Consider the following 14,100-nt stretch of genomic DNA (forward strand, 5'->3'; position numbering starts at 1 on the left):
TTCTATTTCTGTCATTTCTCACACCTCGTTTGGTACGATTTCTTCCATTTTATATCACTTTATCCGTTCCCTTTATACTTTGAAATATTTAAACAATTCTTTCAAGTGTCTCGCACTGTTATTTTCGTAACAGCGATTTCTCCGCTTTGCTGCAATACTTTTTCGAATCGAAGCGACGTGTGTTGTCTTTTCTAAATATTTGTGTTGGTAGGTGTTGATACTTTGTATTTGTTATTTATTTTCCTCGGTTTTTATCTCGAGGGACTGTGCGTGTTTCTTAATGTTGATAGGAAAAGGCTAAAATGATCTGAGTGATGTCTGATGGTGATGAAAACTATGCTGGTATAAAAAGACGGCTTACTGCAAATGCTGAGCGTACGTGCCGTTCGTTTTATTTCACTTTCCCTCTTATTCTTCTTCCCCCTTACTCTTCTTTCCCCTCCAAAGAATGATAAAAAAAAAAGAAATTACATACACCTCACAACAAAAAGATCCACGATCTACCAACCTTCGTAAAGTTAAATCTAAATGTTCAATATCAGCACAGAATAAGGAGAAAGCATGTCATGAATTACAATAAATTAGAGCGAAGAGATTGTGAAATACTGAATACGTGCGCGCAGTCTCTTCGGCTCGAAGAAACTTGACACCCACCCCTCTCCCCGCCCCTTGTGGAAATTTCCACGAAAGCAGGTGCCACACCCAGGTGCGTGCCAGACGAAAGAATGCGCGCACTGGAATAAACAGCGTGTAAATATCCTGAAAATATCGATCTCGAGAAGAACCAGCTCAGTTGAATTAAAGGAATCATTGCAAAGATACCGTGATTCTACAATTTTATAGCCTTTCTTTTGGCGCATAGCAGGAAACATCAGTCGAATATGGTGTACTTAATCGAATATCTTATGTTCCTTGAACAATAAAAAAGGATCGATTAATCAGTCAATTAAAAAGGCAATCACAGAAATACTTAAAAGGTCTCGTATGCCCAGACAAATTCACTATGAAGTAGGTCCAATGAGATGCAGTCATCGCATGGTTAGACAGCAAAATCATGACAATTAATTTCAGTTCATGCTCATCATAACTGCTTATTACTTTTCAAAGTTTTGGCTATCAACATTCGTTCGTAGGTGGTTTTTTTTTTTTTTGTATGTTTTTCCTCGTGAAAGACGTAATGACTTCTTCGTATCGAATGTAAACTGCATGTTAAATACCGTAAACAAGCCATCAGCTCAGCTACTATGGCACATTCGATCCATCGAACTTGCAGTAACCTCTTAATAGGCAGGAGCACATGGCGCATTCCTTTAAACTTGAAAGTGGGGTACAACCACGTGTTTGCACATTGGCGCAACCACACACAGCGCGGCATTTTGCGATCATCGTTATAGCAGACTTTCCGATTCCAGTCAGGGTAAAAGAAATTGGAATACCGGTACTTTCGGAAAATACTGATGTTTAAAATCCAGTAAAATTAAAAAGCCTGAAAACAGCGCATGATTATGTTTTATAGTAAACAATAGTTGGAAACACCGAACAGAGTTTTGCATTCACTCACACAGAAGCTTTCTTGAGAAGATGAAAGCATCCCCCTTCCCTGCTAGATAGTGGAAGCTTCCATAACCAGCCCAGCAAGTTTCTGGAGGTACATACATGCACTTGTAGTCTTGTACACATGCATTGAGAGAAAGCAATCAATCAACGCTGAACATTGCGTAGTTTGGATTCTTTATCGTGCTAGTGACCAGCTCGATACTTCGGTATGTGTCGTAATGTTATGTTAAAGAGCTTGTAGGCCTTATAAGTCGACAAGTTTAATTCAAAATGGCAAAAAAGAGGGAGATGGAAAAAAATACAGATTCTGGTGGAAAATACGGATTTTGGAGCTGCTGAGTATACGGATTTGTGCTTCCAAAAAGGTTGGCAGCTCTGCTGATCAATCAACATGTGGCGTTACATAATTGTTTCTAACCCACACCTTGCAGCTAAAAAAAGAAGAACCGATAAAGAAAGACAATAATTATGAACAGACCAGGGTAAGAAATTACACAAGGGAATGGGAGAAGGACCACACAAAACACCTACACACACACACGCAGGTGCACGGCAGGCTCAGGCACACACACACACACACACACACACACACACTGTGACTGTGCTAAAACCCGTTAGATACTGAGAACCAGGTATCTCCGGCTTGTGTCTGGAGAAATGCATGTTATATCTAAACGAAATCTTCTCCACCAGGTTAATACATGTACATGTAATAGACCTCTACTGCTGATTGTGACTGAGGGAAACGTGGCTCTCTAAAACTCAATTTGGCTCCCTAAAAAGGTCCCCGAGGAGCCCGGCTGGCTTCCTAGAAAAAAAGTTAAGGTCGAGCCCTGTATACATACACATGTACTGATGTAGCCCATTGTAGTACCACATGTAGTAATGTGTATACTGCAACCTTTTCATTGTTACACTCAGTAACAGACCCCAAAATAGAGGTGTATGTTGATGTTGGAAGTAATATGTAATTCATGTGTGTTTGTGTAGGAGTTCTCAAGGAGTTGGGAATCCCCCTTTCCTTCCGTAATTATAAAAAAAAAAATAAAAAAATCACGGCGAGATTGCGTCCGTATAATAGAGAGATCCAGATAAAGGGAGGTCGGATAAGAGAGGTTCAACTGTACTTACTATATGAGGCCATACAAGAGCACATACGTATGCAGACACTGCATGTCCCCAATATTTTGCATTTGTGAAAATTCATGAAAATAATGCATCAACAGTATCTTTATTTTCAAATGTTTGTCATATATTTGTTTTCTAATTCTATACTGGTGACGTCTTTGTGCGTCAGATTGTCGGTGGACAAAAATAACGAGGCAACGAAGTTGCGACTGCGTGGGCGGACGTCTTACTAATCTTTCTCTTTGTTTCAAGGTGATCATTAGGGAGAAACGACGGAGAACGTACCTTGTTCAGACGTGTCGTGGCCGATAACGATCTTGCTGACGGCGCCCAAGGAGACGGCCTCCACTGTGAAGACATCGGACTAAGATGGCCGGGGATAGAGAAAAAGAAGAAAAGATAGGAATCAATCAGAAATCTACAAAATAAGAAACAACCAACCTTAAAAAATGAGAAATTAATTCACCCCGAGGAGCGAAGTTCCACTCTTGTTAACTTTTACGGCCTCCAGGTGAGAAAAATTCTGCAGATCCATATCAAAACCATCTTGATGTTGGGCTGCACAAGGAATTCTATTCAAGATGTACATAGAACTGCACAAAAAATGCAGAATGGCAGATGTGTACCTGTGTTTTTTGAGTTACAAATCTTTGTGATCTGAGCAACGATATTCACAATGACATTCGAACGTATTATAGGTGTATGTATGTTTGAGGCATAAATTTCTCGTAAACACAAACACCGTGGATAGTTTGGTAATGCAATCTAATACCAGAAAGAACAGACATGTTCCATCAAGTCCCATGCATGCAAATCTATGTGTATGTTTGGTGGAGACAGCTTTAGGTAATCATAGTAGTTGATGAATAATTCTCTTCATTAGCCCTTCCATCTTCATATTCTTTATTACTATTTTTTTTTTTTGTAGTTGTAGAATTTTCAGAAGCTTCTTCACGGCTACAGTTGTTATTGATTACTTATAAGTGGCAGCACATACAGTGTAGCAGATTAAAGCTTCCGTTGCTTTCTCAGATAGGCATATTTTTTCTTAAACAAATTTCTTATTTGATTTTCTCAAATCTATATATATGCAGATTCAAATACATTAAGCCAGACTTTATGTCAAATCTTTCTCTGGTGTAAAGCTATGTAGTAAAATTCAAAAGTTTTAATCAAGATGACAAACTAAGGTATATAATTTTGGTGGTAACATTCCCAAAGGATTAAATGGGTTGATTTTACTTGATATTCAGCTGCTGAAATACAATTTATCAACACCCGTTTGCAAACAAAAGATGTCATTCTAACCTTTCCCTTCTCGAACTTTCGTTTCCTCCTCGATCTGTGTAGCAGGCGCGGCCCCGTGTCCCCTCTCTCCCCGTACAAAGTGATGTAGACATCAGCTTCCGTGGCCGCATTCCAGTAGTTTCCTGTTGTCACGGTAACCTGGTAGATGAGAACTGGATGGAGAGAGAAGGAGGAGGAGGATAGTGAAGGATGAAGTAACTCTGTATGCATGGCTGCTCATGTGCGTGCACTGATTAACCTAATTGATTCCGATATTCAGGAATGCTACATGTAACAAACGCAAACACAAACACATCCCTCACAGTCCGCACATACAGTTGTACACACGCATGCATGCACAAACACACAATCACTTTTATTACCGTCTCCACTGTAATGGACATGTTGATCTATTTCTCCCAAAACCTTTCATGGTAACATCACTTCAATCTATTTCAGATGCATAAAAAGAGTGTGTTTGCAAACTTTGAGTGTGTTTGCAAACTTTGAGTCCCCCTGTTCCTCTCCCCACCTTCACCCCAACTCCCACCCCCCCCCAAGAAAAAAAAAAAAAAACCTCTCTGCATGCCTTATAAAGTAAAAGGAACAAATTTAAATTTTCTAATATCATGAACAATAGTCATTTACACAACTGGTTCAATATCATAGGTATCAAAAAAATGACTGAGATGATTTATCCAGGAACAGATGATATGCTCTATTAAGAAAAACCAAACACCCCTACACATTTGTCAAGACTTATATTTTTTTCCTCTCTGTCTTCATCAATCTTTATACCACATATGCCAAAAGAAAGAAAATGTGGTTCAGTGTAAAGCTTTTCACAACAAATCAAAGACAAAACCTCACAAGAATAAAGTAGATTCCTGAAAATAAAGAAAGACAGAAGAAAAAAAAAAGGAACGAGCAAGTGACATTGCACAACTGCTCACTTGATCATGGATGAAACAGCAAAATCAGAAGCCACATTATTATTTCCTCCATCTTAATGGCCCGAATTCACGAAGGTGGTACAAATGAAACCATGGTTTAAACCATGGACAAAAACCATGGAACGCCAAGTGTTGCATGGAATATTTCGTTACGAAATTGGTCATTTTGTCGACAAAATGACTGTTTCATTAACGAAATTATCGTTTCGCTAACGAAATTATCATTTCGTTGACGAAATGTCCATTTAGTAACAAAATGTTGTCATTTCGTTACAAAAAATAATTTCATCGACGAAATGACTGATTTCGTAACGAAATATTCCATGCGACACTTGGCGCTCCATGGTTTTTGTCCATGGTTTAAACCATGGTTTCATTTGTACCACCTTCGTGAATTTGGGCCAATAAGTGTATGTGTGCATACATCTACATGCACATATGTGCGCACAGACGTTGCTGTGGGTAGACTTATTAATAGAAAAGGACAATTTGAATAGCGCTGACCTAATTACAATTTTAAGCAAACCAGACAGATAAATGCATCTGGGTCAAACAAATTAGTCCTTCTTCTCTCCTTCTCCTTCTGTCATCTCTCTCTCTCCCTCCATATATTTCTCTTTCTCTCACTCCATATATCTCTCTCTCTCTCCCTCCATATATTTCTCTTTCTCTCACTCCATCTCTCTCTCTCTCTCTCCCTCCATATATTTCTCTTTCTCTCACTCCATATCTCTCTCTCTCTCCCTCCATATATTTCCCTTTCTCTCACTCCATATATCTCTCTCTCTCTCCCTCCATATATTTCTCATTCTCTCACTCCATATATCTCTCTCTCTCTCTCCCTCCATATATTTCTCTTTCTCTCACTCCATCTCTCCCTCTCTCACACCCCCTCCATCTCTTTCTTACTATCTCTTTCTCTCTCTCTATCTCTTTCCATTTTGATGCACACTGTTAAGTCATGCTCTTTGAGGGGACCAAACAGAAATCAGACAATTGCTCTTCCATTCACAATTTCATATGGAGATGATAAGCGGTCCTATTTCTTTCAGAGCACTCCTTTTGTACAAATGTGTCAAAGCATGTTTCCAGGTTACCAGAAATAGTTCTTGTGTGCTCTGCAGGTAAACTAGAACTGTGCTTCTTCCATTACCATAATTTTAACATCCTTGATCATGTTTGGCAATCACGGTAGAGAGGGACTTGGTAATGTGATGATAGAGATGCTAAGATGTAAAATGTCAAAATCGGTTGTACAATGTCATGTACATACAACTGTAGGCAATAGAATAATGACTGTTAATTAATTAAATATGTATCATGGCATACATTTTTGTAGGTCCTAGAGAAAGATGTAATATCCTGGCAGCACAATCAAATGTGTTCTATATATTTTGAGAAGAATAATAAAGAAATGTCTTATCAATTAAAAAAAAAAAAAAAAGATTTCTCACATTTCACATACTGATACGGGAGAAGGGAATATACAAGCAATGATGAAGAGTTCTTATACAAGTCATGAGGCAATAAGGGTGACTTTAACAACATACAGGTGGTGGCATTCCCAGAATTTGTCATATCTACAGTAAAAGAATCAATGATTAGTTGTATTTGTTTCACTGCCCATACCAGCTATATTTGCTCTTTCTCCCAAGAAGAAAAAAGTAGCATTTATAAATTGCTAAGTCCAAGTAATGTAATTGGCCCTCGCTTTACAAGCTATTTGATTTCTTCTCTTCCCTGTAATTAGATATAAAAGCAAAGCCCCATAACACTTTCTGTGCCAGAGACTGTGGAATTGAACAGTATGTACAATATGTTTTGTTTTCGTGTTGTTGTTTGTTTGTTTGTTTTTTCTCTGCAAATCAGCACTCAAAGCACCTACAGGGTATAAACTGTTAAGCAACATCTTAAGCTTTAAGATTTGGAGCTCGCAGTGATGTGTCAGGAATTCGGAAGGATCGCCATCAATTGTGGAGTCAGTTGTTATTCCCAGACACCCGTGGCTCAATGGCAGGGAGATCATGGCGGGTGATAATGAAGCTGTCATTAACTTTTATCGGCTTAAAGCCATCCTCACCTCTACATGGAGTGTAGAGGGACAATACGACCTTCAAGAAGGTTTGAAAAAAACTAGCATGCATTACCAATGACAAGCACTAGGTGTATGTACTCATGACAAAGCCAAAACATGCCATTCACCTCTACAGGGATATGCATCTCCTACCCCCCTCCCCCCTCCTCCCCCCCCCCCCCCCTCCACCATCCCCCCTTCATCTCCAACGCAACCTTCATCAATTTGTGTAATTGAATGAGGATCCTGGCGCAGAGTTGACGGTGTCTGCCTCTCGGTGGCAAGAAATGTGATTACGCGTCCACAGACAAGGGCCCGTCTCCTTCAAGCTTCGCAGCACTTTCATTAAAAACCAAACTAATTTGAGGTAAAGGAGGAAGAGGAGGAGGAGGAAGATGCTAATGGTTACAATACTGTGGATGCAGCATACAAGGATCACGGTTGATGCATCTAGTAGCTAGCAAACACTCTTAACTGAGAGATGTATATAGACAGACACAATAAAATCTTGTAGGGTGTGTGCTGTGTGCATACCATTGAGATACAGCACAGCAGCATCTATTCACTTTCATGACTACATGAAATATCATAAAACTAATTTTCAGGAGTCATAACAATACTGGGTGTAGTCTTAAATTCATTACTATTCTAGCCATTATCCTCATTAATTCAATTGCCATTACATTAATGTAATTATTGCTTATCATTTTTTGTTCATTATGATTATTATTAACAAATTATCATTCAATCACTATTATCTTCCATCCTTGAACTGCAATACCATTGCAATCATCATAATTAATCATGTTCGTTATTATCAGCAGAACTATTATTGCTACTCATTTCTAACTACTTCAAAGCTACCTATGACTACAATGCAATACTGCTAAACATGACTACCAGAGAAAGAGGAAGAGCAAATAGAAGGTGTAGCTTGAAGGGATCGTATAGTTTTGGTTGAGACCTAACTTCTCTTTTCTAACATTTTTTGATGAGACAATGAAAAACTTCTTATGAAACATGAAAGAGCATTAATTCCATGAGAAATTCAACTTTTATTTGATGAAAATTGGTTTAGAAATGGCTGAGATATCCACAACAGAGCAATCATAATGAAAGGTAGGACCTATCTTTTCTTACTATCGCTTTGTTTTGCTTTGTTTTTGGATGTCTCAGCCTCTTAGAATGGTATGCTCATGCTTCATAGATGTGGTTTCTTGGTATCTCACAAAATGTTAGAAGCCCAATCCTCACCTCCACCAATACTATACTATCCCATTAAAGATACTGTTTACCATTGGGATCAGTGATTTGAAAAAAAAAAAATTGTTGGAGACATCACTGTTTTTGTCAATAAACCATAACTGTAGACAATATAGTCTCGAAACATTTTTATTAATGGTCACATTTTACATATCTATTAAACAATAATTGACATTAATTATACAGATTCAAATCTTTGCATTGGTTGTTTCTATCCCTAACTCACATTTTAGAACTATTTTGCAGCACTAAAGCTGGGCTTCTGTTTCATCTGCAAACGGTAAATTATGCCTTTAAGTGATGTCAAAATACAGATTTCATCATCATACAAGTAGCGTCAACATCTCCGCCACCCGCAATGCCATCAAATGCTTCTTTTTCTGTCAACCATGTTTGGTTCAGGGTCAGAATCAACAATAGACAACACAGACATTCAACAAGAATGCCATGATTATGGCAATATCCCCCCAAAAATGCAGCTTTGACTTTGTATCAAGTTACGAACATTCAATTCAATCGCATTACACGCACTCACTTCCACATAATGCATTTCAAAGAGGTTTGCCTCGTATGTCAAAGAAGGTAATGTACACTCATTGCTAGAAGTCACTGATCATGTTTGCATTCAAACGCAAGCACATTGCCAACTGTGAGTAATTGATTACCCACTGGGAATTTCAATGTACTCGGGAAATGCAGCTACAAAACCCTTACATCACTTCCACGTTATCTCCTCTTATCCCTCAATTTTTTTTTCTCTCTTTCTATTTGCTTTTTTTTCTGTCACTTTTAATAGTATCTGAAGCACATTATATTCGATGAATAATGAAATGTTGCATCTTTGAACATTCTTGTAACTAGTTTTTAGGGATTTTAAATTTAATCCATCTATGAGTTTCCCTCCCAGTCTTTACCTTCACAATCCCTTATCAAATCTCTCTTTATCTCTCCAAATTTTTCTTCTAATTTCACAGTCCTACACCCTGTTCCTTCTCCGCTCCCTCTCTCCCCTCCCTTCTTTCCTTCTGTCTTTCCAATTTGCTTTTCCTTCTTTCATGTTCTTCACTGTTCACATTCCTCTGCTCTCCTCCTTTTCCCATCTATTCCCCCATCCCTCACTCCACTCTGAGCTACGATCCTTCCTCTTCTCCCCCTGTATATTCTTCCTTTTTTTCGTATCCTTTCCCTCTTATCTACTTTCCATTTCTCTCTTTTCTCTCTCTCTCCCACTTGTTTTCTCTCCTATACTTTCCTTTTTATTTGTTAACTTTCCTCCATTTTCTATCTCTTGCTCTCCCACTCTTCTTCCTTCTTTATCTCTCTTCTTTCCTTTTCTTCTATTAATTTTCCACCCTCTGTATTTTTTTGGGTTACACCCCTCCACTCTCCTCCCTATCCCATCTCTCTTATCCTTCCTTCCTACAACATTGTACCTTCTTTTCTTCTCTTCTTTCCTTCTCCTTCTCTTCTATCAAAATTTCCTCCATCTACCTATCTCTTTTCTCTCATCCTCTCCTCATCCATCTCCCGCAATACTCTCTTCTTTCTCTCCCTCTCTCCCCTGTTTTTCCTCCAACTCTTTTTTTCTCTGTCTCTATCTCTTTCACCCTTTGCTTCTTCCTTCTTTTCATCTCTTCCTCCTTCCTTTTTTTTTCTCCTATCAATTTTCCTTCCTCTACCTTCATCTTCTCATCTCTCTTCCACTCTCCCCTCTCTTCTCTCCAACTCTCTCTTCCTTTCTCTATCCCTCTCTCTCCACCCCTCCCCCCCCCCCTCCTCTCTTTTTTTTTTTAGGGTTACAGCAAGCTACGAGTCAATGACACCGAGTCTTCTCACCTGGGTAGACGGGGTCGCCGTCTCTCCTCACTGGGAGCTCTCTCCACGTCTCGCCGTCCTCCTCCTCCCGTGACATCCACCGTTGGCATGGAAACGCCAGCTCTTCACCGGTGTGGACATCCTGAAGGCGAACCTGGTGGGAACAACAACAAAAGAACCCAAATTGTACAGCCAGCCAGACATGAAAACAAATATCAAAAAAAAAAAATGAAAATGACAGTTACGAGGAAAATGACGAATGTTCAGAACTAGGGGAAGGTAAACTGAATCTACTAACAGTAATTCCTGGAAATGTTGTCTCCACATGTATCCGTTTTCACAATATCCTGCTTTTGTCCAAGTAGGCAGTCTGAAGTGGTAAGACCTTATATACTACATAATATGTTAACCCATAGTTTCTTGATGATTTGGTGCATAGAAGAAGCATAAAAACAATGAACACGGTGTGGTATGACAGATTTATGCTCAGATAAGCTCTGGTGGAAAAAAAAAAGAAGACAGATAATGAAGCCTTGCAAATGCCAATTTACCTCATACTGAGAGCAACCCTATAGATACATACTTTATTTCATCAAAAAACTGTAGACAAAACATGAATTTAGTTGTAGCTGCCACTATCACTAAATTCTTCCACCACAACTTAGCCAAATGCAATTCAACAATCAAAGAAAACCAGTAAATCTCACATTTCATTTTAATATGAAAGATATCGCTTATACACTTTTGATTCAAGTAAACCTACGCAGATATTCCTCCCTCTTCTGCCCCCCCCCCCCCACCCACCTTGGCATTGGTATTAAGACTGATTGCCAAGTTCCCCCCCCCCTGCTTTCTTTATCATTTGGCACATACATGTATGTCTGTATGGTTTTGAAATGGCAGAGATATCCAAATACACAGAGGCTCCCCATAAAGGTGCGTGGGTCCCATCTTTCATTAGGACCACTTTGTTCTAATTTGTTTTACGATATCTCGGCCATTTCAAAACCGATTTTCATCAAATAAACTCTGAATTGCTCTTAGATTCATATGCTCTTTAGCATTTTATATAAGTGGTTTCTAATCATCTCACAGAAGTTAAATCCTGAATCCCCATCTCAACATAAACTACAGTGTATACCATCTTTTCAAGATCAACTATAATGCTACATGTAGGCACATAATGTGATGCTCGTTTACCACATAACACACTGTTTAATATTATTATTATACGCCTTACATCTCAATGAAATGCAAGTACAATCATCTGGGCCCCGTTTCATAAAAAGTTGATATGATAACAACTCTTGCTGGAATGGCAATTGTCATAGTAACGACAAGAATCTAGCTTCCCGATTGGCTGTTGCTATTGGAAGTTGCCATTCCAGCAGGAGTTGACATCCTAGCATCTTTTATGAAACGGGGCCCTGGTGTGCAGTCACTCAAATATTTGTGAGTATCAATAGCTGTATGGAGTGGCTGGGGAAGCAGCAAAATGGGGGGGGGGGGGGCTTGGAACAATCTCTGACGACTTCCAGGCATACAATTCATTGTAGCCATAAGCTGCTTGATACAGTGAGCCAGTCAGCATGCATATTATTTCCCTTAAAGTGTGTGCATCTCTTATGAACCTTGCTGACCCTTTAAAGGATTGTGATCTGCTCAAGGACCAACACTGTGCAAAAAAAAAAAAAAAAGTAAATATGGCAAAGCACTTGGAGAGTACAGACCTCTGTCAAGCAGCTCATTTCCACCAATATATGCATGCTGAATATTACCTAATATCCCAATGATAAAAAAAACAACTTCATTTACCTCAGTTTTCCTTATGCTGCGCAGTGCCTCAAGCAGAGCAGGTGCTTCAGTGCGCATGAATGAATAGGTATAACCTCAAGTATGTGCAGCTTGAACTCTCAAGTTCATTGACCTTATTTGCCAAAAGATTACAAATCTGTCAAAAATTCATAAAAATTTTCAGAATACCAAAATTTGATTATTTGTTCCTTGTGCCATAATCAACTTTTCCTGCAAGTTTTATCAAAATCCACTCACAACCTTTTGAGTTATTTTGCAGACAGACAAACAAACTGACTCCAATAAAAATATTCTCTTCTTCCTTGGCAAAGGTACATTTGTAATAATTAAATAGAAAACAAAAATCATATGTTAAGGATACCGTCACAAGAGTGGTATTCCAAGATACAATTGTATCTCCAACACATCATCTTTTCATTCATATCTCAGGATGCTTGTAACTGTGGGGCATGTTCATATTAACCCGTATTAACCCGTTGAAGATGTGTCCCGAGTATACTCGAGCAGGAATCTACGGGAAATGCGTGTTGTAGCAAAATGAATCCGTCCTCAAAGGGTTTAAGTACCTACTACATGTGCATGTACTGTATACATTATAAAAGTATGACCCCTGTTTAATCATTGAAGAAATCGCTGAGTATATATGGTATCGCCAAGCAAGAACCTTGATTTTGCTATAGATCTATAATTGCAAACAATGCATACAGAATTCATAAGCTTCTGTCACAACTGCAACGTATATTTCGTTAAAAAACTTCATATTGATTGATTTATCAACTCTGTCGTGAGTCACTTGGGAGGCCTTGTTACTGCATAGCTTCTTGTTTTACTATTTTTATCGTTTTCATATGGAATGTATAATTATGTCATTTGAAAAAGGTCAAAGGTCACCAAAAGTATATATCAAAACTTTTTCTGTGACACACAAGTCTCTCAGTAAAGTCTTAACAGGCTTTCAAATAAACATAACTTACAATAGACAAAAATAAACATGAAGTGATCCGTTTTGCATAATTTTGAAACTTGTCAAAATGATAGTAATATTGCTGTACCTTCCAGGGAACAATAGACCATTGTGTACAGAATCTTCAGTTGCTAGAGGGTTAATTCTGTGCCAGAAGTGAGTTGATAAACGCAGCCACATACACCTACATGTATAAATGCATTGAGGCTGGCTTCTGCATAAACATCTTTTTCAAGCTGTAAGGTTTTTTCTTCACTATTGAATAGCTAATGGCGAGCTCGTCGAAAAAGTTCCGTTCACACGGGCCACAGACTGTGATGATAAATTGGGGCATCCTTTTTCATCAAAGCTTTCATTGCAGTAAGAAATCTTGTGGAAGTAAAAGGAAACAGTTTTATAAGCTATGAAAGGTAACTCTATTTGAAATTTAAAGAAATATGACAATCTTCACAGACACAATCAACTTATGGTTTGCCTCCCTTGGGGTTCAACAATCATAAGTCTCATACGTGTAAGTCTCATAACCTCTGCGTCAACTCTACATGAACCTGACTGTATGACATGAAATATTTTGGGATTTCACTTTGAAACAAGGGATTCATAATACCTGCACTCTTTTTATAGTGTGCTTCTCAGTACAACAGCATCTTCTGCTTTGAAATGCGTCAGCAGCAATGATTTCCCACAGGGATCTTTGAAAAGTATTTCCATTCACGACTGCACACACACAGGGAATTATTTCGTGAACGCATTTTTGATGCACATTCATTTGAAGTGGTAATAAGAACGTCAAACTGGAGACATGAAAGTGCAAAATATAATCTTTGAATGCAGTTTAAACATCCGTGAACAGTCCACCTGGAAAGTGATTCCATTTGGAAAAAGCATTCATTGATTTCATACTATTTTGTGCAAAGAGATAGATGTCGCCCTTTCAAGCACAGTTGCGTATGTTGTTACTTCTTCTTCTTCTTCTTCTTCTTCTTCTGCTTCCTCTTTCTCTCATCCTCTTCTTCCTTCTTTTACTTCTCCTTCTCTTCCTCCTCCTTTATCACCATCACATCATCATTAACACCACCTTCTTCTTCTTCTTCTTCTTTTTCTTCTCCTCAGTAATAGAGTAATATGTGATATATAACCTTGCCATTACAGAGAAGTGAGATTATAGACAATTTTTTCTCCTTTTCTTTCATCTGAATATTCATTGAATTGCTCATCGGGTATATATTTCTATCTCTTTCTTC

General features: G+C 38.5%; 1 protein-coding gene across 1 annotated transcript in view; it reads right to left on the reverse strand.

The window, feature by feature from the left end:
* The window catches only part of LOC140233960 (uncharacterized), a 143,299-nt gene that overhangs the window by 94,689 nt on the left and 34,510 nt on the right, over positions 1-14,100 (reverse strand). Inside the window, exons 6-8 of the mRNA XM_072314048.1 lie at positions 10,099-10,231; positions 3,994-4,145; positions 2,971-3,049 (exon numbers count right to left, since the gene is read on the reverse strand). Coding sequence (XP_072170149.1) covers positions 2,971-3,049; positions 3,994-4,145; positions 10,099-10,231 — 364 coding nt within the window. The remainder of the gene's footprint in view (positions 1-2,970; positions 3,050-3,993; positions 4,146-10,098; positions 10,232-14,100) is intronic.

Source organism: Diadema setosum, chromosome 10 (assembly GCF_964275005.1).
Source record: "Diadema setosum chromosome 10, eeDiaSeto1, whole genome shotgun sequence".
Classification (NCBI taxonomy): Eukaryota; Metazoa; Echinodermata; class Echinoidea; order Diadematoida; family Diadematidae; genus Diadema; species Diadema setosum.